The 27703-nt window shown below is 39.0% G+C and overlaps 2 protein-coding genes across 4 annotated transcripts; one reads left to right on the plus strand and one right to left on the minus strand.

Moving 5' to 3' along the window:
- Positions 1-1192: 1192 nt before the first annotated feature.
- On the minus strand, positions 1193-10480 carry LOC117253653 (galectin-3-binding protein A-like). Of its 3 annotated transcripts, XM_033621230.2 has the most exons (6): positions 5714-7598; positions 5265-5337; positions 3401-3592; positions 3092-3223; positions 2732-2999; positions 1193-2600 (listed from the first exon to the last, which is right to left on the minus strand). In XM_033621230.2, exons 2-6 carry the CDS (start codon positions 5320-5322, stop codon positions 1568-1570), a joined length of 1683 nt encoding a protein of 560 aa, XP_033477121.2. In that variant the 5' UTR covers positions 5323-5337; positions 5714-7598; the 3' UTR covers positions 1193-1567. The 3 variants fall into 3 exon arrangements, with proteins under 3 accessions (XP_033477121.2, XP_078024816.1, XP_078024815.1); XM_078168690.1 differs by lacking the exons at positions 3092-3223; positions 3401-3592; positions 5265-5337; positions 5714-7598 and adding exons at positions 9171-9302; positions 9905-10096; positions 10341-10480; XM_078168689.1 differs by lacking the exons at positions 1193-2600; positions 2732-2999; positions 3092-3223; positions 3401-3592; positions 5265-5337 and adding exons at positions 8777-9047; positions 9171-9302; positions 9905-10096; positions 10341-10480 and having other exon boundaries at positions 5381-8630.
- mutyh (mutY DNA glycosylase) lies at positions 6856-26788 on the plus strand. Its single transcript, XM_033621153.2, has 26 exons — positions 6856-6970; positions 11619-13735; positions 14886-14954; positions 15054-15220; positions 15427-15623; positions 15786-15870; positions 16027-16143; positions 16411-16501; positions 16673-16802; positions 16882-16959; positions 17063-17144; positions 18399-18578; positions 19721-19851; positions 20803-20842; positions 21177-21250; positions 21351-21392; positions 21486-21557; positions 21665-21778; positions 21875-21972; positions 23366-23510; positions 23690-23777; positions 23859-24041; positions 25377-25522; positions 25622-25771; positions 26097-26147; positions 26248-26788. Exons 2-26 carry the CDS (start codon positions 13515-13517, stop codon positions 26389-26391), a joined length of 2895 nt encoding a protein of 964 aa, XP_033477044.2. The 5' UTR covers positions 6856-6970; positions 11619-13514; the 3' UTR covers positions 26392-26788.
- Positions 26789-27703: the final 915 nt, after the last annotated feature.

Raw genomic sequence — 27703 nt, forward strand, 5'->3', positions numbered from 1 at the left:
CAAGTCCTCATCCTGGGAGAATTTTTTCAAGTTTATATCCTGAATAATGATCTAAAATTAAAAAAATAATAATAATTTTGCTATTCAAGGATATTAATTAAATACTGAGATAGGGGCCTACTACATACTTATATTTAAAAAAATAAAATAAAATAAAAATCTCACACCCTTTAAAATCAAGAAGGTCCCGCGACCTCCCTGGAGGCTTTGGGGGACTGTACTGGACTGTAATCCTATTAAATATGACTCATATTTAGAGATCAAACCACCCAACAACAGGGCTGGATTAACCTGTTATTGGACCTGGGGGGAAACCTTGTTGTTGAGGCCCAAAAGTCTTGCATCTAATACTTAAACTTCCAGTTATCCGCTTGGTAGTATCAGAGGCGGAGTGGGGGATAGCTTCTGGGGCTTCAGCCCCAAATAATTTCTCAAACACCCTAAATCTTTCTAAATCACTTTAGGCACAAATGAGACTATATTTTTAACATAATGCATTTGGAATACATGAACACACCTACAGCATTTTTCTGACACAACCTTGTATAAATACTTGTCTTAAAACTACAAACTATTATGGTAATGCTAAACAATTATTTTAGATTATTCAGAGCACCATTTCTTGTGTTTTATAACAAGTATGGCTTCCATTTGTATGCTTAACAGTCCCTCATCCAGTATTTAAAAACTACGATTCCCAAGAGGTGGAGCTTCTTCCACCAGGATGTGCACAGGTGCGTTACATACTGCCAATGACTACTGCCTGTCCACTGCTGAATCTTGCTTTGTCTGATAGCAGAAAGCTTAAAATAAGGTAAAACACTGCACAGATCTAAGCGTGCCGAAATCTCCTCTTTCAGATTGGACTCACTGATGCTTTCAGCACCTTCGCGAAGACTAACCCGAGTGGAGCGGTGGTCATCCTGCACATTCTTTGAAGGTACAATAACAGTCATAATTCTTTCTTAATGACACAGCCTTGTAAAATTCAATCATACTGCTGAATTGCACTGTTTACCTTATTTCAAAAATGAAATGTGAAATTCATCTTAATGAGCTTTAGTCTCACAGTACACTGCATGTTTATGTATTTTCTGCTGAAGTTTAATATGATGCATTCAGTGGCCTCTCTAGCCTCCTCCACCTCTACTTTGTTGATGTGGCCAAACATAAGTGAGATGATGCATCTCCAGTTGGTCGAACAGATTTATTAAGCATGAAAAGACTTGTACCATATACTGTTATTTGTTAGAACAAATGCAACCTCAAAAACACTACATTTAACACAAGAAACATGCACCCCCCCCCCCCCCCCACCCCAAGCCTTTTACAGAATGTAGCATGTGTGTATGAATCCTATTGCTGACTTCATACATTTACATGTGTTTTATTTATTAAAAACAGTTATTCAGTCAACTACATCTTGTAAATGAAATAATGAAATGTTAACTGTTGAGTGTATAAGTACCTGATTAAAGAAAAATTTGTCCTGATATCAGACAATATGCTGTTCATAAATCATCCCTATCCATATCCTCTTTGCTGAAGTTCCCAGAGGAAACAGAAACTAATCTATGGAGTAGTAAGGACACACCACCACCTGGTAGGAGAACAGGTTTGAGTGGCATGGATAGACTTGTTCTGCACCTCTTGGGACAAACACAAGATTATCTCCATCAGTAGCATTAAATTCATGAATGTGGAACACATACCTCCCATCACACATGACAATGAGCCTGTTACTGTAACGAATATGTCCCATCTCACTGGGTAGATCACTGTTCCTTTCCTCAACCTTTAAACTAACAGCTGGCAAAGTAGGACAAGAGACACCTTCACTCGAGCAATCTGCAGCACTGATATAGACCCTTGTTTTCCAGCGCATGTTGTGAAGAGCAAAATAGGCACTGTGATGAACCGGTGTTTGGAAATCAGATGTGAGACTGCTGATGTTCTGGCCATCAAGAGCGTAGAACCCAAAATCTTTGTAAGCTTTGACGATGTGGTAGCTGAAGGTAAAGCTCCACGGCTTACCAGTGTAAATCCTGGATGTGTAGACATGTCGTTCTTCCCTTAGGTCATTTAGCAATGTTGCAAAAGGCAGAGCATTAAACTGAAACCCTTGTAACTTGCTGGCTTGGTACTGTGCGCCATCAAGTGTGTATAAGTCCCCAGCTGGTATCAGTGGGAAACGGATGAGTTTCAAAAGGATCTCAGGAATGGTTGTGTTTCCTCGGGCTGCCGCCCATCTCTCCAGTCCATTCAGGATGACAGTTTCATTACGAACCACAAGGTCTGAGCGAGACAGAAGAGCTTTGATCAGACCCAGTGGAAGATTTGTCCAGGCTGAGGAAAGGATCAGTTCCTCACAGTTCCACGCCAGGTAGCGAAGACAAACTTCCTGCAGTGCCTCATCCCTTGTATGAACTGCAAACTCATAGAAAGAGCTCTGATTCTGGAAAGTGGGATCCTGCGGAAGAAACAGTCTGAAAATATTTGCAGCCTCATTCTGTACTTCTGTCAGACCCCAGTCGGATGCCATCTTGAGAATGCAAAAGGCAGAGGATGGTGTGAATTTAATCTTTCTTGTGTAGAAGTATCTGAAATGCAAACATTTTAATTAGCGAGGTTCAGCTATTGCTAATCAGTGCATACAACTGGAAGTTATAAAAACGGCTCCAAGTGGCATGACAGAGTACTTGGCAGTTTAAAGTCACAGGTTTGCTTTTACCTGACAAAGCTGTTGGCGTACTGACTGCAGTCATAAGTGGTATTGATGCTGAGGCTGCTGAGGTCTGGCTGTGAAGTTTTCAGGAACGAGTTCAGAGAGAAGATGACCCTGTGAGCACAGATTGTCTCAAGGCTGTTGTTTTGCGCCACCACTGTGATGTTCAAGTCACAGTCATGTCCACTCTCAAACAGTTTCCCCAGCTGTTGAGAAAGGCTTGTGTTGTGGTCTACATCATACTCGTGGTAATCCCCGTTAATCAATATTGTTTCTGATAGAGATTAATATGGACACTGAGTAATTTTATTGTAAGGAAAAGGGGAGTTAGATTCTTACCTCTTGCTCAAACATCTCTTGCCTTACCATTTTTGCATCTAACACCAGCATCTTCTGTGTGAGCACAGTTATGGACCCCCCACCCACGAAATGTACATTGGACCAGGCTCTTCTCTGTCCCACTACATCCTACATCATCCATCCAGGTTCTGCCATCCCCTACACAAAACCAATTAGAGAATAAAAAAAATAGTGATAATGTAGTTGTTTGAAGCAAATATTGTTAAAAAAAATACAGGTTACAGGTTTCCAAAAGCAGCATGTTAGTGTCTGGCACATGTATGACTGTACCCTGCTTTGAGTTTCAGAGGGTCACAGTCAAATGAACTTTATTACCGTTGCCAAATGTTGATGACTGTGAAGCTTCTGTTGCACCAGAGAAATGGAGCTGGCGACACACTACATGAGCGTCATTTATGTCCCAGTCATCATCACACACAGTCCCCCAAACTCCATCATGAAAGATCTCCACACGGCCCTCATAGTAATCTTGACCACCAACCAGTCTGATTAAACCTTCCTCATGACCTGTAGAAAAATGTGATGTTATAAAGTTTACTCAAATAGTAAAGATGAAAAAGAAGTTTGCATTTACATAAGTAAACCATGCCTGTTAATAAGTAATATCATGCCATGAGCCCAGGTTTTGTTTTGTATTTACAATAATATGTGACTTTGACAGAGAGATATCTTGCCTCCATTTCATTTATAAAATGTATGAAGGCCAGTTACTTACCAGTCGACTGTTACGTATATCCACTATTTGCCAGCTGAAAATTTTGCAGTGGTTGTAATACTATTTTGGTTAAAATACACCCTAGATTTTTTAACTGTGAGTGATTTGAGTTTATTACTTACACATATATTGCTATCAAGGGTGTTGTTTATTCACTCAATAAGGTTTTTTCTTTTAACTCTCTTTACTGGAAGCAACAACACAACAGTGAAATGTGACAAAGAAAACATCCATTCTTTCAATTTTTCCCTTATCTTTTTATCCCTCCCACAGTCACATCCCAGCAATTGTCATTGTACATCCATTAATATCGTGTTAACAATAGTCATCTCAAAGATGTCAAGGATTAAATATGATTTAAGAGAGATTGTCAAGTCTTTTCAAATGAGTTTAGGAGGCATTGAAGGGGAAATGTAAGCTTTTCCAGTCTAATGGACAGAAACAGCTCTTTCACCCACCTGTTGTGAGATGGAGGTTGAGGGTGTTTCCAATTAAGGAGTATGAGTCGCCTGGCCAACAGGGTGGTAAGGGCAAGAACAGTCTGCATGACTTTAGAGGTAATAGGCGCAAGGAAGAGAGGTGCAGGAGTGATAGTAGTATTATATGCTGTGCTAAGAGTTTTGAAGATTTCAGACCAGAATGTGGCAAGCATGGGACAGAACCATTACATTGGCCTAAATTCAAGAAAGCCTCAAACAAGTGTAGTGAGCTTTGTGCACAATTATACTTTCACATTAAAGGTCGCCAGCGGGAGGGGCCATAAGAGTAAGAGTCTGGTAGACTCTAGAGGGCAGAAATAGGTGATTGATTACAGTGAGGGAGAGGTCTGAGGCCCTATAAAGGCCTAGGCATTTCCTAATTTGGATCCAGAGTCTAACAGAGTTAATTACCACTGGGTTTGAGGTAAAGTTGGAGGCAGTCAAAGGGAGTTGAGAGCCATCCAGGGAATGAAGAGAGAGTTTAGAGGATGCAAGTTCTATCTCCACCCATGCGGGGCGCATGTCGTCTGCTGTGTTGTTAATCCAATAAAAGTTTATGAGTATTACAAGACCAGTGTAAGAAATTGGGCAATGCTAAGCCACCGAGAGCTTTGGGGAGCTGTAGCACTGATCTCCAGATGCGTGGATTTTTATTTCCCCAGAGGATTTAAATTATTAATTGATCAAGTGATCTAAAATATGACTTCTTAATCAGTACGGGGATATGTGAAAAAAGATATAAGAACTTTGGTAAAACAATCATTTTAACCAAACTGACTTGACCTACTAGGGATAATGGGAGACTAGCCCATCTGTCAAAATCTAGTTTACACCTCTCAAAGAGAGGAGAAAAATTTTGGGAGAAAAGTCGATTGATTTCAAGAAGGTAATTTTCATTATTTTCATTGTTAAATTAAGCTGGGCTTGAACACATATGAAGTGCAGCAGAGGTTCTAGTTGCACCGGTTGAGGACAGTTTACTCACCAGTAGACAAGCTGATCAGGAAAAGAATACCGAATAATAACAAAGTCTTTTCTTTCATTTTGATTGCAGTGCACTGGGGAAAGAAGGAAACAAGGAACAGCACTTTTTAGGTTTTTTAATTCTATGTTCAGGACATGTGTTTAATAGTGACCATTCACTACAGCTTCTTTACACCCAGAGCTAAGTCTGACAGACATTAGACCACCATGAGAGCAACAAGGTTTTCAAGAGACATACAGAGACGTACTGTAGGTGTATTTTCTCACACATGACCCAATATACACAAACACATGCAAATACAACTTTGCTGAGCATTTATGGTGTGACATAGATTATTTACCATAATGACAAATTGTCCAAAATTTGCTCCAAAGTTTCTCTCTACACAAATAATGTGCATGCCATCAGTAGCCTATACATTTTCTGGTTAAAAGTAGAGATGAACTTACCAGAACTCAAAATGAAGTGAACAAAAGAAAGGCATCTCACTGAAGGAACAATAGTGAAACTCTGAGCAGAATTTAACAAGCTGTAAACAGCTGTTTTCCCGGAATGACCACTCCCACTAAAAGGGTGTTTCAGAAAAATAGTTCTGATGTCACGTTTTATTATTCCCACAAAGGCTATTATTTAAAAGTGATTTCTACCACACATGCAGTATTTATGTTCAATTTGTTTATGGTGCCATGGTGTTATGTTAGCATGCTTATTAGGCATTAGTCATCACCAACTCCTACAGCCTACAACACTAAAATGGAAAAACACATGTTTTATAAAGATGTCAGGAGGCTGCAGGGCCTTCTTTTATTGCACATCCTCTGTCTTGAATAAGCTTCCTTCTTGCAATATGTAACAAAAAAGCAACAAGTGAGAGAGAATTGACAGGGGTGTCAAACATACAGCCGGGGGGCCAGAACTGGCCCACCAAAGGGTCCAATCCAGCCCTCTAGAAGACTTTACACACCCAATATTGATGCACTTAGTATGGATCAGCTCAACAGCTCCAAAGCTGCTGCACTGTGTGAATACAGTTTTCAGTGGCTCTAAATCAGAAGGAGCAAACCCTGATTTTACACTATTTGCTTTTCTTTTATCAGTTCACATCTTGAGTGAGGGTGAGCCCAAACATCAGTATCACTATCCAAATAAACATATTAAACAATCTTTAGTGGTCATCTTCCCTGGTATCATTATTAGCTTGTGTAACATAAATCACTTTAGGCACAGGTGTGGACAAATGAGACTATATTTTTACCAAATTCATTTGGAATACATGGACACACCTACAGCATTTTTCTGACACAACCTTGTATAAATGCTTGTCTTAAAACTACAAACTGTTATGGTAATGCCAAACAACTATTTTACATTATTTGGAGCACCATTTCTTGTGTTTTATAACAAGAATGGCTTCCATTTGTATGCCTAACAGTCCCTCATCCAGTATTTAAAAACTACGATTCCCATGAGGTGGAGCTTCTTCCACCAGGATGTGCACAGGTACGTTACATACTGCCAATGACTACTGCCTGTCCACTGCTGATTCTTGCTTTGTCTGATAGCAGAAAGCTTAAAATAAGGTAAAACACTGCACAGATCTAAGCGTGCTGAAATCTCCTCTTTCAGATTGGACTCACTGATGCTTTCAGCAGCTTCGCGAAGACTAAGATGAGTGGAGCGGTGGTCATCCTGCACATTCTTTAAAGGTACAATAACAGTGACAATCTGTAAAATAACAGTCACAATTCTTTCTTTATGACACAACCTTGTAAAACACAGTCATACTGCTGAATTGCACCGTTGCACATCTTTAAGATCTTTAGTCTCACAGTACACTGCATGTTAATGTATCTGCTGAAGTTTAATATGATGCATTCAGTGGCCTCTCAAGCCTCTTCTTTTCTTTATTGATGTAGCCAAACATAAGTGAGATGATGCATCTCCAGTTGGTAGAACAGGTTTATTAAGCATGAAAAGACTTGTACCGTATACTGTTATTTGCCAGAACAAATGCTGTATTGAGACTCTAAGCTCAAAATCATTACATCTAAAATAGGAAACACGTACCTCCATTCACACTACAAGCCTTTTACAGAATGTAGCATGTGTGTATGAATCCTATCACTGACTTTCTCAAACTTGACACATTTACATTTATTAAAAACAATTATTCAGTCAACTACATCTTGTAAATGAAATAACTAATGTAATCTGTTGAGTGTAAAAGTACCTGATAAAAGATAAGGTTTCTCATGATAACAGACAATATGCTGTTCATAAATCATCCCTGTCCGTATCTTGTTTCCTGAAGTTCCCAGAGGAAACAGAAACTAATCTATGGAGTAGTGAGGTCGCACCACCACCTGGTAGGAGAACAGGTTTGAGTGGCATGGATAGACTTGTTCTGCACCTTTTGGGACAAACACCAGATTATCTCCATCAATAGCATTAAATTCATGAATGTGGAACACATACCTCCCATCACACATGACAACGAGCCTGTTACTGTAATGAATATGTCCCTCCATCTCACTGGGTAGATCACTGTTCCTTTCCTCAACCTTTAAACTAACAACTGGCAAAGTAGGACAAGAGACACCTTCACTTGAGCAATCTGCAGCACTGATATAGACCCTTGTTTTCCAGCGCATGTTGTGAAGAGCAAAATAGGCACTGTGATGAACCGGTGTTTGGAAATCAGATGTCAGACTGCTGATGCGCTGTCCACCAACAGTGTAGAACCCAAAATCTTTGTAAGCTTTGACAATGTGGTAGCTGAGGGTAAAGCTCCACGGCTTACCAGTGTAAATCCTGGATGTGTAGACATGTCGTTCTTCCCTTAGGTCATTTAGCAATGTTGCAAAAGGCAGAGCATTAAACTGAAACCCTTGTAACTTGCTGGCTTGGTACTGTGCGCCATCAAGTGTGTATAAGTCCCCAGCTGGTATCAGTGGGAAACAGATGAGTTTCAAAAGGATCTCAGGAATGGTTGTGTTTCCTCGGGCTGCCGCCCATCTCTCCAGTCCATTCAGGATGACAGTTTCATTACGAACCACAAGGTCTGAGCGAGACAGAAGAGCTTTGATCAGACCCAGTGGAAGATTTGTCCAGGCTGAGGAAAGGATCAGCGCCTCACAGTTCCACGCCAGGTAGCGAAGACAAACTTCCTGCAGTGCCTCATCCCTTGTATGAACTGCAAACTCATAGAAAGAGCTCTGATTCTGGAAAGTGGGATCCTCCGGAAGAAACAGTCTGAAAATATTTGCAGCCTCATTCTGTACTTCTGTCAGACCCCAGTCAGATGCCATCTTGAGAATGCAATAAGCAGAGGATGGTGTGAATTTAATCTTTCTTGTGTAGAAGTATCTGAAATGCAAACATTTTAATTAGCGAGGTTCAGCTATTGCTAATCAGTGCATACAATAGGCATCAAGTTAGAAAAGTCAGCTGCAGGTGGCACAGGTTTGCATGACAGAGTACTCGGCAGTTTAAAGTCACAGGTTTGCTTTTACCTGACAAAGCTGTTGGCGTACTGACTGCAGTCATAAGTGGTATTGATGCTGAGGCTGCTGAGGTCTGGCTGTGAAGTTTTCAGGAACGAGTTCAGAGAGAGGATGACCCTGTGAGCACAGATTGTCTCAAGGATGTTGTTTCCCGCCATCACTGCAATGTTCAAGTCACAGTCATGTCCACTGTCAAACAGTTTCCCCAGCTGTTGAGAAAGGCTTGTGTTGTGGTCTACATCATACTCGTGGCTTAGATCCCTGATGATTGGTTCTGGCTCTGATGGAGATCAATGTGGGAACAGTGAGTGATTTTACTGTGAAGAGAAATTGGCATCTAACAGTTTTCCTTTATGTCACCATGGAAGATTTACACCTTTTGCTTAAACACTGGTTGCCTTACCATTTTTGCATCTGACACCAGCATCTTCTGTGTGAGCACAGTTATGGACCCCCCACCCTGGAAATGTACATTGGACCAGGCTAATCTCTGTCCCACTACATCCTAAATCATCCATCCAGATGTTGCCATCCCCTACACAAAACCAATCACAGAATAAAAACATTTAGTGACAACAAATATTTTTCAAAATTACAGATTACAGAGCAGTCTATTGAACTGATGTTATCAATGGTTATCAGCCTCATAGGTATGGGTTAGAAGGGGCCTGCTACATCTACTAGTATATTTAGAACGGCATTATTAGCCCATTAAATGGCTGTGTTTATTCATCGGCAGCAACCTCCAGTGGCCGTAGTAATTGTGACTGCAGCAAAAGAAGAAGTCAGGTGATGTAATGTTAGTATAAAGAGCAAGAAAGTCCACGTAGGGACGACTTTTTTGACCCAAGAGACGGTGCCCCCTTGTGAAACTAAAAGTTAGCACTGACTTAGCTTAACTGATGTTAATAAGTTTGTTACATCATGTTGCATTACATAACAAACATACTTATTTAACCCAAACAGTGATCTTTTTTCTAAACCAAAAGACACAGCATGTTCTGACCCTACTAATAGATGTTGCAGGCCCCTTCTAATCTATATCTATGAGGCGTATAACCACTGATAACACCCATTCAGTGAGTGATAACACTCAAAATGAGTGGTTTAACAGTTTCAGATTTAGCTTTTTTTTACCATTGCCAAATGCAGCTGACCCTACAGCTTCTGTTGCACCAGGGAAATGGATCTGGCGACACACTACATGAGCATCATTGATGTCCCAGCCATCATCGCACACAGTCCCCCAAACTCCATCATGAAAGATCTCCACACGGCCCTCAGAGTGATCTTGACCACCAACCAGTCTGATAAAACCTTCCTCATGACCTGTAGAAAAAAGTAATGTCACAACCAAGTTTAGTCATCTGAGTTCAGTGATATCCAAATAGAAAAAGAAGAAAGAGAAGTCAGCATAAATCATGTCTGTATTATATGATGCCAATATGAGCTCTGGTTTTACTTTAGTTTTACAGTAAAATCCTGGTCTTTCTCATAAAACTAGCTTTTGATTTATTGTTAAATTAAGCTGAGCTTCTACAACAGCTACACAGATTAAGGACAGTTTACTCACCAGCAGACAAGCTGATCAAGAAAAGAATGTTAAACAGTAACAAAGTCTTTTCTTTCATTTTGATTGCAGTGCACTGGGGAAAGAAGGACACAAAGAACAGCACTAACTTGCTGTATCTGTAAGGTTTTATGTCCTATGTTCAGGACATTTGTTAAATAGTGATCATTCACTACAATTTCTTTACACCTTTTGGTCACTTTTATTTAATAGTCCATTTTAGAATTTGAAATAAGTTTCATTAAGCCAGAAATAAGGTGACCATGAGAGCAACAAAAGTCACAAAGTTTTTGTAGCAGTGCTGGTTGGTTTTCAAGAGACATACAGAGACGTACTGTGTATTTTCTCACACATGACCCAGTATACACAAACACATGCAAGTACAACTTTGCTGAGACACAAAGTATTTACCATCATGACTAACTGTCCTTCATTTGTCCCAAGTTACTCTCTACACAAATAATGAGCAAAGCCATCAGTAGCCAATACATTTTCTGGTTTAAAAAAAAAGAAATTAACTTACCAGAACTCAAATTGCCTCAAAAAAACTTCATCTCATTTAAGGATCAAGTAGTGAAACACTGAGCAGAATTTAACAAGCTGTATACAGGTATTTTCCAGGAATGACCACACCCATTAAAAGGATGTTCCAGAAAATAGTTCTGATGTCACATTTTATTATTCCCACAAAGGCTATTTTTTAAAAGTGAATTCTACCACACATGCAGTATTTATGTCAAATTTGTTTATGGTGCCATGGTGTTTTGTTGGCATATTTATTAGGCATTAATCATCACCAACTCCTTGGGAAGTGAAAATAGTGTAGTTGTTGTATTTTGTCCAAGATTTTAGGGCAACACTCTGTAGCCCACAAAGATGTCAGGAGGCTGCAGGTCATTCTTCTATTGCATATCCTTTCTCTTGAATAACCGTCCTGCTGACATGGTTTGATTCTGTTGAGTACAGTAAATCTTAACTTAAAACTTTTTTTCCAAACATGCAATTACTCATTTATTCATATGATTTGACACACCCTCACCTTTGTCACTTTGTAGACTGCAGTGACATCTTGAGGTCTTCTTGCAATATGTAACTAAAAAGCAACAAGTCAGAGAGAATATAACAGGGGTATCCAGCTCTTTAGATGACTTTACACACCCAATATTGATGCACTTGTGAAGGCCAGGAGGTTTCAGGAGCACCCTGACCAGAATACAGCTCTCTTAAACAACAAGAATACCTTCTGTTTTGTCTTTGACCCACTTTTCTCTCTCTCCTCAGTGATCAGTACCTGGTGGAGTTACTGGAGGATGGAGGCGTTCTCACTCTGCTGGACATCTTGAGCCAATCTCAGAGCAAAGAGGAGGAGAAGGCAGAGGCCCTCCGTCTTCTGCTCGCTGTCTCAAATGCTGGTCGCAAGTACAAAGAGGTTATCTGTGAAATGTTAAAAATGTATTAAGATTTTTTTCTTGAATACATACAAACTCCTTGATGACGCTGCTTTGTAAAAACAGTTTGCAACCTGATTTCATTCTATGTGGGTTATCTATTTTTTCTGTTTCCCATCCGGATCATTTGTGCAGCGTTGCAGGAGCCATATCAGTTTTGCCCTCTCTATTTCATACACTCTTGCAGGTGTGAAAGTCACAGCAGAGTGCCTGGCTAAGTCAAATGCAGATGAAACCCAAGAGACAGTATGCGCCCTCCTGGAGTCCCTGTCATGTGGGAACCCCAAACATTGAAACCAAATCCACAAAGGTCTGATTGCTCTCATACCTCCCCTAAGTCCCAGCATGTCATCATATTTAAAGATATTGAACATTGCGCAAAAATATTGTCAACCAGTAGCTTCAGTCCAAAAAAATCTGTATCAGACTTCTATCTTAAAACAATATGGGTGAAACCCTGCTGCTGAGGCACTGACAAAACTTCAGACTGTAAATTGTTTAGTTTAATTTGCACATAATTTTTCTTAGGATATTGTGGGCAGTTCATTGTTTGTTTTGTAAATGGATGAATGTTTTCAGAATGGACTTCTTTACACTAAAAACAGGGAAAAGTTTGAATGGGATGTTATGTATGTGGCCCATGAACTAAAATGACACCCCTGGAATATAACATAAACTATGGGGCTTCCTATCTATCTATATATTGTGGTTTCCAAAAATATATGCACTTTATGAGCTTGTGAGAGTCTGAAATAATGATTTCTGAAACACCAGAGATGTCTTTCAATCTTTTAATGCTTTGCGCAAAGGGTCAGGCAATCATACAGAGTAGAAGGCAGTCTGCAGAGTATAGACAAAAGATATCCTTGGTGGGACTCCTTTATAGACAAGTTAGGGAGGAAACTGATAATAAGATACTTGCACCTGCAAGGACATCAACCGGCTAGGACAGGTTCTGTGGTCAACAAGTCGACTTAGCCTTGAACAGAATGCAACAAACATAACAAATCCTGTATGGTATTTGATTGTGTAAGCATTTTTAAGTCACATGGGAGGCAGTCATTGGAGAGTTCTATCAGTGAGCAATTTACAAAAGGCATTTGTTCGAGCAAAGTTAATACAAGTGATGGGTAAATACAGTTATATCTTAATTTTCCATTACACTATCTATCTAATATATTGCTTTCACCAGGTGATTATGGACCTGTGGAACGTCTGTGTCGTGTGTACTGAGCAAACCAATGATTGGAGACATCAACATTTTCTCCAACTTAACAGAGATAAGATCTACATAACTTAATTGTCTTTGGACTCTTTTTACACTTTTTTATTTTTAATTTATTTAGTTTTTTTGTAACATGAGGGACATTTCTTAAAGTAAACTATATAAGTTACACAGACTTTAAAAGTAGGCTACTTTTTAAAAAAATTAGGATCGATATCCTGATCGATGCTTTGGCCACACACCCAGGGAGCTGTGACGGCGTTGCTAAGCAACCGTTAGCTAACTGCTTCTATAAACAGAGTAAGCTAGCTAAAGGGAGAAGATAAGCAAATCACGCTATCGAGAAATTACTTGTTTTGGACAACAGAAAATTAGTTATTAGGTTGTTTTGACTTTTTAACTAACAATAGCTAAATCAGCTACAGCCTGGACTCTACATTACAGTGGTTCTTGGAGAGAGAAGAATAAAAAACAGCGTTTTAACTTGAGTTCACCAACGTGGAAATGAAGACAGGCTCGATGTCAACACAGGAAGAACAAGCTAACATTGGCAAAGTACTGAGTTTTCTCCGCGAGTGGGACCGAGGTGACAGGACAGTCCGCAGCCGCATGTTGAACACCTTCCTGACTCAACACAAAGGGAAGACATGTCATGAGCTGGAGCTGGAATTTGCTCAGGTTGCCAGTCTGTTCCTGGCTCGACTCACCACCTGGATGAGACTCACGTATCCTTTATTCAAAGCTTAGACATTTCACCACACTTTTACAGGGGCCTTGCTGAATTTGGAAACTTGCAAAGACAACATATTCAGTCAATTGCGTAAAATAAATGAACAACAGATACATAAATGCAACAATATTGATTCACTTTTTTATCTCTTCATTTTCACAGATATGTTAGTCTTGTTAATATCATCCACACATTTTATACAATTCAAGTTCACACAATTTATAGTCTGTTGTGTTTTTAATATTTAATCTGCACTCATTATTTTGTGGACCAGTGCTAGCTTTATTTGAAGCTTTGTTTAAAGATTATAAAATACTAAAATATTGATACTGCTATAAATAACCAAAGGCCACTGAAAACATGTACGTTTCAAGATTTGTCTTAATAGTGCCAATGGACGGGGAGCATTTGAAGGTTATTCCAGAGCTTTGGAACAGCTACTGCAAAGCCACGATCTCCCTGACCCACCAGCCTCGATCGTGGGACAGTTAAAAGACATTGTTCTGAGGATCTACGAGGTCGGGGGTTGGAGTAGGGGCAGAGAAATTCAGCAGTACACTGGGGTGCCAGCCCATGTATGGCCTTAAAAACAAGTAAATAATAGTAGTAATCTAATACAAAATTATATGCTCAATCACAGTTAGGAAAACTATGAATAAACTATACATATTAAAAAACTATTAAATGAATACTTAATTTCTTTTCTTTGATATTTTTATCATATACAGGTATGCAATGATGATTGTTGGGTAACATGTTGATGTTGCCTAATGTCAAGTCTCAGCCAGCAGTCATGCTTTTTATACATAAAAGCAGCAGTAAGTGTGCGCCTTATGACGAGTAACTAGCGTGCACCAGAGCCCATCACAATAGGGTGCACTGGGGCCTGTGGTAACTACCTTACACCACTGGGTAGAAGGATTTATTAGGATGGGGTGCCTGCTGAATGCAACATTTGATACAATTTTTTTTTGGAGTTTTTCCTCATGTTCTTTACAGCATACCTGTGCACATTTTACTGTATTGTAGCTGAAAACAAATCACATATAAATAGTTTAGAGTCCTGTAGGGAGTAGGCGTACTTCTTGCCCCTGCTCTAGATTGGCTGTGCTGAGCTGACACCCAGTCCTTATCTGAACATTCAGATACATGTTTGGGACATTCTTGGGACTGCAGCTTAAAGCTATTGGGGTTTTCCTGTCTGCATCAAGCCAGTGAGTGAGATAAAGACTGCATCATGATCTGTAAACTACTGTATCTGTGCACTCACTGTGTAGTTTTTGTCTTTGACCGACTTTTATTACTCTCCTCAGTGATCAGTACCTGATGGAGTTCCTGGAGGATGGAGGTGCTCTCACCCTGCTGGACATCTTGAGCCAATCTCAGAGCAAAGAGGAGGAAAAGGCAGAGGCCCTCTGTCTTCTGCTTGCCATCTCAAATGCTGGTCGCAAGTACAAAGAGATCATCTGTGAAAGCCATGGTAAAATATAAAAAGTGTTTTTCTTGAATACATACAAACTTCCTCATGCCCTACACATATGATGAGTGTAGTATAATGTTGCATTTTTAGCACTGTTCACACCTGTTTGCAAATCGATTTCGTTCTCTGTAGTTTATCTATTTTGCCTGTTTCCCATTTGGATCATTGGTGCAGTGTTGCAGCAGCCATTTTATACACTCTTGCAGGTGTGAAAGCCACAGCAGAGTGCCTGGCTAAGTCAAACGCAGATGAAACCCAAGAGACAGCATGTGCCCTCCTGGAGTCCCTGTCACATGGAAACCCCAAATACCAAAACCAAATCTACAAAGGTCTGATTGCTCTAATGACTTGTACCTCCCCTATGGCCCAGCAGCTGGTCTTGCACACCTTACGCACTGTGCAGGTAAAGTATGAGAGTGCACAGTTAGCCTGAGCATGTACTTATCATCATTGTCAGAGCGTTCAGGAGCCCTCAGCCTTGCTCTTTCACACAATGGGCCGTATGGGAAAATGTGATAACATATGGGAATCAGTACAAAAGTTCTCTCACTATCCTCTCTTGCAGTCCAAAATGAAAACAGCCCATCACAGCATTGTAGAGCCTCTGCTGAATACGCTCAGGTCACCGCACCTGGAGGTTCAGGATGAAGGTGAGCTGAGAAAATGTTTAAAACAACATGCGCAACAACGCACATTTTGCTTTGAACTTGCTTTGAAATGACAGATGAATCCACCATCCTGTCATAAATGATCACCTTTTAATATCTTGTCTAATACTCTTCTCCCCCTGTGTGTGTCTCTGGCAGCTATAAATCTGATCTTGGAGTTGAAGTGTTACGATGTGAGGCCGCTGCTGCTCAGCGGACTGGTGGCTCTGCTGAGACCTACGCAAGAGGAAGTGAAACAGCACCAGATTATGGAAGGTGGAACTTCTGTTTTTATTTGTGTTGCTTTTTTAAAAGTGAAGTAAGACTGATACAGTTCAGTGACCCTTTTAGACCGATCAGTGACAAGTAGTGCATTTCCTTTAGGACCATCTGAGTTATGCTTATGTAGCTACAATTTCAGAAACAGATGTGTAAATTTCCGCCTTCTCAGACCCATCAGTTAATGTGCAGACATTTTGTCACTTCTTTTTTACATTAAGTGACATAGTTGTCACATTAACAACATGTTTTGTTGGTACATAGGGTATACAATCCCATCAGAGTGTGAGATAATCAAGATGACTGAATCTCTGCCTGTGTTTGTGCAACAAGCTGCTGCAGCCAAAACTATACGGTACGTACTATTAGTCCATTGTAATGTACACAACAAACAATGTTATAAAGTGATATGTAAAAAAAAAAAAAAACACCTGTACCTGTTTATTGCTTTAATAATAGTAGTATAATAGTTTCAGCATGTTATCAGACATTATGGATATATTTTATGGTGTTGGATGTGTTGAAGCTTGTTGACTGAGGACAGCCAAGAGGTTTCTCATGAGCTTCTCTCTCTTGGAGTGATCCAACATCTTCTGTATGCTATAGGCAACAGAGAACACACTGATGCTCAAATACAAGCCAGTCTGGCTTTGAAGGTACGAACATGCTTGTAGACAGGCACACACTGTATATATGCATGCACACACACACACTGATATCTTCATCTTTGTGCAGCACTTTGTCTGCTTATACCCAGTTATCGAGGAACGTGTGCAGAGGGGCATTGGTGGCACACTGTTTGCAGCCTTTATGGTGAGATTTAATAACTTTGTAAATGCTAAGATAGCATCAGTTAAAAGGTTAATGTGGACGCTGATAGAAGGCAGTACTAACAGATCCAATCCCCTCTCTTCAGCACCATGGTGACACTTTGTACATGAATATGGACGAAACACAAACAGAAATCCTGCTAACTAACAAGGTTAACATAACTGAAGGTGATGACTGCTATTTGTTTATCATTTTTGCCTTTTTTTCCTCATTCATGTGAGATGACAATGTGAGAATAATTGTTTCTTCTGTTTTCTTGTCAAACTTTGCATTCCAGTTTTGGATGGTGACACTAAAGGCTGACAAGAAGGACAAATCCTTTTAATAATGCTGATTGAATAAACTAGAAAAATGTAAATACTGTTTGTATTTTAATAAAAGACAGTTTACTTCCTAATTTGCTGTCTACCTTTTTTCTTTCCTTGAATTGTGATCACTTTGTATTTTATATGTTACATATTAACAGCTTTAATACAGTTTTACATTTAATTGTTATTAGTTTGCTTATCACAAAATTTGATTTAGTTTTTTCTGTGCTTCTCTCAGCATTTGGAAAGAAGTTTTCTTTTTTTAATACTTTTTATTGTCATCATATCATTTCATGAATCTTGCCCATTACGAAGCTCATGTACTGATGACATTTCTTTCTGTTTTTTTAGATGAGAAATTATGTGAATCTACGAGTCATCCAGTGATACATTGGAGTAACAAACTATTGATATACAATGAGAAACAAATAGGTTTGAACCGGTTTGAATTTTAAAGTATGTTATCCTAATTTTCATGTCATGGAAAAATATCTAATGTCTAATCAGTTTTTTTTTTCAGTATTTTAACCCTCCTGTACAGCAACAAAAGGCTAAAAATAAAATAAATAAAAAAATGCCCACACATGCACGCACAAAAAAATGAATAACTACAAAAAAACTAATGATAATAATGAGTAAATAAAACAATACAGGAAAATAAATAAATAATGTACAAATACAAAAGAGCACCCCTTGATGACTGTCAGACCTGATACGAAGGAACAACATTCCAGTAGCTTCAATTCATTAATCTTTTCCCTTATGCTAGTAATTTGACCACTTAGACCCTCTTTTTTCAAACTCATTTTATAAGTGAAGTACTCCATCAAATATGTTTGTAAATAAGTTTTCTGAATGTTTTTTTAATGATAAATTACATTGTGGTCATTTTCATTATCCACTAATGAAATAAAAGCCTCCTTTAATCCAGTGTATTGATGATGATAATAAAAATAATATTATTTTTTCGTTGCACAACCGCACACACCGCAGTTACCTAGTTTTATTTTTTTGACCGCCCATCGGAGATGACGTTTACGCACTTCCGCTGCTTCCCTGCAGCGGATTGGACGAGCAGCGGCAGTCCGCCCTGAACGTGGCGGGAGCTGAAATGAATCCGTGAAGTAAACAGAAGAGCTTGTGCTCTGCAGAGAAATGATATAAGTCTTCACACATGGTGTTTGGATATGAGCAGGCTGCATTCAGCGATGGTTAAAGGAAAGAGAGCCGGACTGGAGATGGTGGAGACCGCGAAGACAAAGCGGAAGAGGTCAAACACAGCTGTGAAACAAGGTAGCAGCCCCATGATCATGTTATTTAACTTACTATGTTAAAAGACGGACACAGACACTTTGAATATTGTGCATATTAATATGATAGTGAATTTGAACCAACATGTGTCAATGACTTTCTGCAAACATCCTGCAGTCTGCACGAGATTTATGGAAGATTGACACAATTAAAGCAACACATGCATGGTGTAATGTTATCCTGTTCAACAGACACTCACAGACATTACATACTGACATTCTGATGTTGACGTTACATTTCTGCAATTTTGTTTGAAACAGTGTGACAAAGATTTTCATTGAACTGATTTTGGAAGTATCCAGCCTCGGAAATTAGACATTGCAGATTTTTCTCTGATTGCTTGGGCACTATTTTTGAACCAATAGCCACAAATCCTTACTCAAAATCAGCAAAACATGCATCTCTTGCTAAAGCAAACACTTTATGCAAAATTCTTTTCAAAAAATTGTGCTTTTGTATCAGTAAAGTATTAAAAAAACATCATTAGAATAAGCACACATAACACCAACTACACACTGATATTATATATTAATAACATTTGTGGCTTTAAAGTGAATTTTTTTTCCTCAAAATGTTCTAACACTCTAACACACAAAAAAACTATAGCACAGCTGTAGAAAACCAACATTTCTGTTTGAAAAAAAATGAAATAATGAGGCTTAATCTCCCCTTTTTAGTGGGTGTGGTTGAAGACTTCATCCACATCTCTCTGTCCAATATTGGCCTCCATTTTTGTCCGCACCTTTGTCTGTAGCCCATTTATAGTGTAGGGATGCACGATAATACAGGTACATCATCTGTAATGGCTGATATCGGCTTTAAAATTAACTATCAGAATCAGCCAACATGCTTTTTCTTATTTTGCACAATGAATAAATATTACATACATTGAAAAGCGCTGTATTTCATGTCTCCATCTTCTGGTGGGCCATCATAGTAAGAGTAGACATGCATAATATGATGTTAATTCCACTACAGAAGAGACATGATGATCACTTAAAATAAGGTTGGGAAAAAGTGGATATATCTGTATCGGTTATCAGTTACTTGCTTGAACATCAGTGACGTTTGCCTTATTAAAAGTCTGTTTTGTGTAAATTAAACTAATGTTTTTGTTTGCCCAGAGGAAACCTCGAATGCCTCCTCACCATCCACATACCACACTTTCCCTGATCCTGCTGATGTGGTGCTGCTGCGCTCTCAGCTCCTCCGCTGGTACGACAAGGAAAAGAGAGAGCTGCCATGGAGGACTCTGGTAAAGAATTTTTAAATTTTTTTACTGGTTTTGACAAGAAATGTTGTCTTTTATTAATCCAAGAATTTGTTTGTCGGAGACAAACCTTTGTTATGTTTCATGTTCATGTTTGTCACTGTACAGATCCTAAAAGTAAAACAACAAAAACAGGGATTACAAAGTCACAGTAAATGAATTTAGGTTAGTGGTTTTCAAACTCTTTGTACCCAAGGCACACCAAATGGCATGCCAAAATCTCAAGGTACACCTGTATTTATAGTTGTGCACAATAGACTTTATAATGTGTGTTACCACTCTTATAACAACATAAATGTTTGTTTTTATTTACTAATATGAAATGACAACCAGCTATTACTCATGAAATATTTATTAACAAAATTATTCAAAAATTCATTTTACGGGATGTCGGTAGTGTATGGGTTGTGGCGGCGCCCCATATACAGAGGTGATGCCTCGCTGCAGTGGTCGTGGGTTCGACTCTGGCTCGCGACCATTTGCTGCATGTCATCCCCCAACTCTCTCTCACTCCCCCATTTCACTCTCTCCTGTTAATTAAATTGATCGACGCACCAGTGACACATCCATTTAAATGGGAAAAATAAAAAAGACAGTGTAAGATAATGTGATGTGTCACACACCAGGAAATAGGAGCACACAACATACTGATTAAAAATCAAAATAAAATTAAATATAATTCATAACCGTTTGTATAGGCCCAATTGAATATTGCAATAATAATGTGTGGTTAATCTTAATTTCATAATGATAATATCTGACCGTATTTCTACTAAGGTCTTTCCTGTTATGCCTTGGCTTTTTTAGACAGTATTCTCATCTGGTTTTCAGCACGAATTCCTTGAAATTACTTTAATTTTGCATTTATTTTTACTGAATAATAAAATCCATCATTCAATGTGGTATCCTAAAAGGCTCCTTGTATTTATTTTACAGGCTGTGACAGAGTCAGACCTCAACATCAGAACGTATGCAGGTAAGAAGATGTTTTCTTGTCATAATTAGTAAAAAACAAGTAAAGTCCGCACACCAAAAAAGCTCCAATCAAGTGTGATTTATTTATAGCATGACGTTTTGAGCTATGTCGGCTCTTCCTCAGATGCTTGTAAGCATCTGAGGAAGAGCCGACATGGGAAGAGCCGACATGGGTCGACTTAGCTTGTTTTTTACATGTTAACTTTTTTGGTCCAGCACCCACCCTCATACGGGGTAAGATGTGCGTGCTGTTTTTCCACTTTTCTTGTCATAATTACACATCATTAACTGCTGTAAACACTCTCCATTAAACTGTTTCCTCTCATTTTTTTCAGTGTGGGTTTCAGAAATCATGCTGCAACAGACCCAAGTGGCCACAGTAATAGATTACTACAACAAATGGATGAAGGTGGGTGTAGTTGAGAGTTGTTCATCACACTGGAGTCCTTGCAGTATATAATGTAATCAATATATTGCACCAATTTAAACTCTTTCTTCTTATATTCCAGCGTTGGCCCACGGTACAGGATCTTGCAGCCGCTACACTAGAGGTGATCATTACAAAAGCAGTGTCTCTGAAGATGAGGCTGGTTTTAAAATCGTATTGATTTCAGACTAAATTTACTGATTTAATTTCTGTGTAGGAAGTAAACCAGATGTGGGCGGGTCTTGGCTACTACTCCAGAGGAAGAAGACTGCATGAAGGAGCTCAAAAGGTCTGTGTTGTGATCTTGTGGCTCAGAGCAAAGATGTAATTGTGCTAAACAATCACTTATGAAATATGAAGGTGCCAAGTGTTCATTGTATCACTGGTCTATTGCAGGTGGTGTCAGAGCTTAAAGGGCAGATGCCTCGCACAGTCGACGGCCTTCTGAAACAGCTACCTGGAGTGGGACGCTACACTGCTGCAGCTATAGGCTCTATTGCACTGGATCAGGTGTGTTTCTGTGGGTGAGGAAAAATTGTGGGGCCACACTTGATAGCTGCACTGCCTTGTTTATCACTGATGACTGAAAAGATCTCTGTCGCCTAGGTTACTGGAGCCGTGGATGGCAATTTGATCCGGGTGCTGTGTCGCCTGAGGGCCATCGGTGCTGACAGCACAAGTCCTGCAGTAACAGAGGCACTTTGGTGAGATAAACACTTCCAACTGATATCCTTGGTTTTGATCCCAGCACCTACTTTAATGTCTCTGAATGTTACTGTGATGCTGTTGTTTTATTTGTTACCTGCCTTTGTAAGTTCTGCATGCAATAAACATAAATGTCTGCCGGACACCCAAACACATCTCTGTAATGGTCAGATATGAACTCTGCATACAATTTTCATTGGCTTTCATAAACACACTGTTACAATTGTTGCACTAGTCATGTGTATATCAGTAACTTATTTCATGTTTTTTTGAATTAATGAATGATGTTTTTGGCACGTGTTTGATAAAGAAAGAATCCCAAAAAAGGGGAAATTTTGATGAATTGAAGTCATAGTCACAAACTCTTATAAAACATGCAGTATAATCCAGGTCTGATTTATCCAGTTGTATGCTCAGTACCTCCCAAACAGACATCTCTTTCCAATGAGGAACTCAACAGAAAGTTAAACTTAATCTTTGCTCTCTTCAAAGCCAGATAATATTGACAAAAAACAGTAATTTTACCTTGCTAAACACGGGAGCTGCTGGTCTACCACTGCCTTGATCAGTAGTTTTTGTGTGACGTTTGTGTTAAAGGGTTAATTTTGATTCAACAAAGTCATACAACAACACAAACTAACTGATCGAGGCAGTGGTACACCAACAGCTTCAGTGTTCAGTGAGGTTAAATTACTGTTTTTGTTAATGGAATCTGGCTTTGAAGAGAGCACAGATAAGTTTCATTGCCAGTTCAGTTCCCCGTTGGAAAGGGCTGTCTGTTTCAGAAGTACTACACATAGGACTCAATAAATGAGACTGTGATTGTACTGCACGAGTTGTGTGAGAGTTTTTAAATGGATATTTTGGTATAGTTGTGCTGTTGTTAAGCGTCGACCCCGATGACTTCAATGCATCAAGAACTTTTCTCTATTCTTGATTGTGCGTTCACTATGGAGGCATGCAAGAAAAATGTTTTCTTCATGAATTCAACGTGCCATGAGCTGAGATACACACATTTTCAATTGGGGGCTGAAGTATTCCTTTAAAATATTAAGATATAAAAGAAATCTTTGAGGGGTATTCCTCTGTTTAAAAAAAAGAGAGAAATATTCCTTAAAGATATAAAACAGAAAACTGGACGGGGTTTGGGAATCTGAAAGACAATCTAAAGACAGTCCAATCCAAGTCCAAATATGCTCTCTTTACTGTGAAAAAAAATCTCAGCGTTTCATGTGATTACAGCACTGAAAAAAAGAAATATTTAATACCAAAGCCAGTCTTTGTAAAATGGTATTAATGTGGTTTTAAAGTGGTTTTAAGGGGGGGGAGATTGCTTAAATGAATACGCTGTGATTCCAGTTTTTGAGTTATTTTTTTTCTGATCAATTTCAGGAGTCTAGCCAACACACTGGTGGACCCTGAGAGACCCGGGGACTTTAACCAAGCCATGATGGAGCTGGGAGCACGAGTCTGCACCCCAAAAGGACCACTGTGCAGCCAGTGTCCCGTACAGGCTCACTGCCACTCTTTCCGCAAGGTAAAAAATGTCCCATGTGCTAAAGTAGTGCTAGTAAGCAATGGTTTGGGTTGTGCTTTGCTTTGGGCTGTAAATGCAGACGTGCTAAAACAGATTAATACTTTAGATCGTAGTGAAAAGGGTGGGATTTGTTTATTTCTCAGTGTACATGATGGTTAACACAGCGTGTGTATGTGTAGGTTCAAGTCAAACAAGAGACAAACTCCAGGAAGCTCTTGGGGAAGCTAGACAGGAAGTCATCCACCCTGCCTGATATAGAAGACTGTAGTAAGTGTCCTGACTCCTCTTCTCTCCTTCAGACCTCCATATGGTCATGACATTATATTAAAGCACTTTATACTCTCTCAGTGAACAGTGGGACGTGTCCGCTGTGTCCCACGGAGCCCTGGGATGATGAGTTGGGAGTTCAGAACTTCCCCAGAAAGCCGGCGAAGAAGGCGCCTCGAGTGGAGCGAACTCTGACCTGTGTGGTGACGAGACCTGGCGAGGAGGGAGAGGACGAGTACCTGCTCACACAGAGGCCGAACAAAGGTCAGTGCTCGCAGTGTGTGCCACTGGTCAGGGATCTGTATGTGGTGGTCGAGAGTTGGCTGCAAAAGGAAGTTGTCTCCAGCCTGATAATCAGATTGAAATGCACTTCCTTATTTGAATTGAGGAATGAATTGGGGAAGTGAGCAGTGATTCATAGGTCCATTATTCTAATAGACTTCAATAACTCTGCAGCTTTTACGCCGTCAGAGTTTATTTTGATTTTTTATTGTCATTTTACTCTAAGTCAAGCAAACTTTGAAGAATATTAAATACAGAAATGCAGCAGTGAAAAGAAACTTAACTCAAGTAGTTCTACTTCTCGTCACTTCAGAGAGCAAATATTGTACTTTTTACTCCACTACAGTGACTTGAAAACATAAGTTTTCAGGTCCTTTGCAGATTCAGATTGATAATACAATCAACAACAAAAATTCTAATGTATTATTACAGATTTAAAAAAAAATAATCCTGGGGGGAAATTCACAAGTATATATCAGTATATAAAGTAATTAAAATAAGCTCCACCTTTACCAGCTGTAACATTTAAGTGATGAACACATAAATGTATCAACACTTATAATACAATAATTTATTCTGAGTCCAACAGTCTTCATTACGCTGATACGTTTGTACTTTTACTTAAGTAGTAATTTGATTGCAGAACTTTTACTTGTAACGGAGTATTTTTATTCTATAATATTGCTTCTTTTACTGAAGATAACTTTTTTCTACCACTGCTGAAATGCATTTAAAAACAAAACAAACAAATAAAAAAAAACTACATATATTTAAATGGGCTGCATGAACAAATTCAGTATTATACACATTTATACACTTTATTGTTTTATGTGATCATTATTATTATTATTCTCGTCTTATATTGACACTGGGTATTTTACTCTTTTATTTTTGTCTAATAATCTAATTATAATAAAAAATAATTATTCTAATAATTCTAATTAATTTATTTGCCTCAGTGTTTTCCTCAGGACAGTTAATTGCCAGCATCACCCATCTGTTTTATTGTTGGTAGCCTATTTATCTTTATTGTTGGGGTTCTTTTCTTTTCATTTTTTCCCCCCATTTACTTTCTGTATTATTTAAACTGCCTGATTTTAGTTGCCTAAATCCTGCTGTTTTAAGTCCTTGTAAAACCATGTTAAGCACATTGTTTCTTTGTTTGGAAAAATGCTTTATAAATTAAGTTTATTACTATTACTATTGTTAAAAATGTGACTCAAAATGCAAAATTAATTAAAACTGATAATAAAATATGTTAACAATAGAAAAAAGAAAGCTCCAGTTAATCTTGTGCATGTGCGTTTGCGTTTAAAGGTTTGCTGGCAGGCTTGTGGGAGTTTCCGAGTCTTCTGCAGGAGGAGAAGAGCTCTGAGATGAAACAGAAGAGGGCGCTGTGTGCTCAGATCAGCGGGATACTGGGAACCCCTCTGACGGAAAGCCTCGTCCAGTATGTGGGAGAGGTAAGCCTGATGTTTACCACCCATCTGTCACACACACTTTCATATGTAAATAAACCCTTTCTGCAGCCTTCTTATGCATCACTGATTGGCTGTTTGCAGGTGGTTCACATCTTCTCCCACATCCACCAGACGTACTTGGTTCACAGTGTGTGTTTGAAGGAAGCTGACACACTAACACAGACTGAAAATGCACAGTGGCTCACCAGGTCTGCTCTGCAGGAGGCGGCTGTGTCCACGGGAGTAAAAAAGGTTTTTATTTTGTTTACACAGTGTGTGTGAAGCTTTGCTGAGGTCCTAGGCAGCACCAGGAGAGAACAGAAAGCATGCTTTTGCAGCAGCAGTGTATTTTTCTACATGTACCTCTGGTGTGTAGAGACACTTGTACAGTTAACCTGTGTCACATTACACTGTGTCAGTGATTTTAAGTCTTTAAATATGAAGAAAGTGTGAAGGGCAGGTGCAGTTGTTGAGTTTGTATAAGACAGTTTTGACAGCAGAAGTAAGCGAGTGAGTGTCCACGTCTGCTCATGTGTCATCTGAATAAATGGGATCAACATATTTAATTCTCCTGCAGATTGTGAAGTTGTGCGACTCTGTAGACAGTCAAAAAGAACAAACTTCTAAGGTAAGAATCCTTCTGTATATTATATAATGTACCTTATTCCATGATCATATACTAATGACAGATCACACTTTCATCATTTGTCTCTTCATGTCTTATATAGGATGGAAAAATACAGAAGCACAGCGGCACAAAGAACAACAAGAGACCACAGACTTCCAAAAAACCCAAACTGAGTGCAGCTCACAGCGGCAGCAGACAGCTCTCCCTCAGCTCCTTCTTCAACAGCGTTAAAAAGGAATCTTGATGGTACTGTTGTGTGTCAAAGTCATACACATGTGCCTTACTGCCAAAGCATCACAGTGTGTTGCCACATCAAGGTATTACTGTGGTCCAATCAAATTATTTTAACAAGATCAGTTTTTAAATTCTGAAAAAAATGCACATTTTAAAAAACGATATTGCTCCTGTGATGTTCCTGTCGGGACTTTTAGTGAATCAACAGTGTAGTTTGATTTGTAATGACCTCATTGTAGATAATGTTTTTATCACTATATTGTAACTAGTCTACATCTTTTACAAGCAGCATGTACGATTCTTGTCATGTTTATAACCACAATAAAAGTGTAATGTTAGCGGACAAAAAGTGTAGAGAAAGTAACTTTCAGCTTTTACGATACTTATAATTAAACAGACACAAGACATGGCATGTTTGATCTGCTGTTCATCCTCCAATCAAGATTTAATACCTGTTTTTTTAACATGGAGAAAGTGAGCAAAACATAGTGAACACAACTTGTCAGTGGCACCCCAGAATGTTTTCACAGGGGTGGCCAGATGAGCCACTGAAAATCTTTGGGTAGCCAAAAAACCAAGTCATTACTGAATTTCAGGAATTTTGAATATGCCGTTTAAGTTTATGGGCTAGTTGAAGACTATGTCAGTATTAGATGTAAGGAACCACATACATTTATACTTTGGTTTCTGATTTTACAGTTAATACTACTAATTATTTGATTTGCTAGTTATCATTTTGATTTCCACAATAATCCTGTTTTAATTTGTTCTGTACCTGCACACGTGTTGGGCGATTCATTGTTACCCAAATAGGCTGGTTGTCCTTTTCTTTAAAAAGACCAGGGGCGTAAATATAGACAGTGCAGGCAGTGCGGTTGCACTGGGGCCCATGGGGTGGAGGGGCCCGACTGCCACCTGGAAATATGCCCGTGTTCAAAGAAGAACTCACATTAAAACAAAAATGGTGCTATTTTCCATACATGGCCTAAATAAGGCAAACCCATCTCCATCATGGTTTTCTGGTTGTCAATCTATAACAAATTATAAACTTATTCTACATAAACTAGTTAAAAATTATAATTTACCAATAAAAAACTATCAAGTTAAACTAATAATTTCCTATTTTCTTTTGTAGATTTGTCTTATACAGATATGTAATGATGATTGCTGTGTAATGTATGTTAATGTGTCCAATATCAAGTATCTGCAAGTGTCAGACACACTGTTGCTAAAATATACTAGACTTGTTGGTACCCATAGAACCCATTTTCAGTCAGATGTCTTGAGGTGAGAGTTCAAGGGACCCCTGCGAAAATGCTCAT

Source organism: Epinephelus lanceolatus, chromosome 6 (assembly GCF_041903045.1).
Source record: "Epinephelus lanceolatus isolate andai-2023 chromosome 6, ASM4190304v1, whole genome shotgun sequence".
Lineage (NCBI taxonomy): Eukaryota > Metazoa > Chordata > Actinopteri > Perciformes > Serranidae > Epinephelus > Epinephelus lanceolatus.

Coding starts and splice junctions, on each gene's coding strand:
- mutyh (XM_033621153.2), top strand. CDS start 13,515: ATGAAGACAGGCTCGATGTCAACACAGGAAGAACAAGCTAACATTGGC. Junction 21,251..21,350: donor ACTACAACAAATGGATGAAG/GTGGGTGTAGTT, acceptor CTTATATTCCAG/CGTTGGCCCACGGTACAGGA. Junction 24,042..25,376: donor CACACAGAGGCCGAACAAAG/GTCAGTGCTCGC, acceptor TTGCGTTTAAAG/GTTTGCTGGCAGGCTTGTGG.
- LOC117253653 (XM_078168689.1), bottom strand. CDS start 10,398: ATGAAAGAAAAGACTTTGTTACTGTTTAACATTCTTTTCTTGATCAGC. Junction 9,303..9,904: donor GTCAGCTGCATTTGGCAATG/GTAAAAAAAAGC, acceptor GGTTTTGTGTAG/GGGATGGCAACATCTGGATG. Junction 9,048..9,170: donor TGGTGTCAGATGCAAAAATG/GTAAGGCAACCA, acceptor GATCTCCATCAG/AGCCAGAACCAATCATCAGG.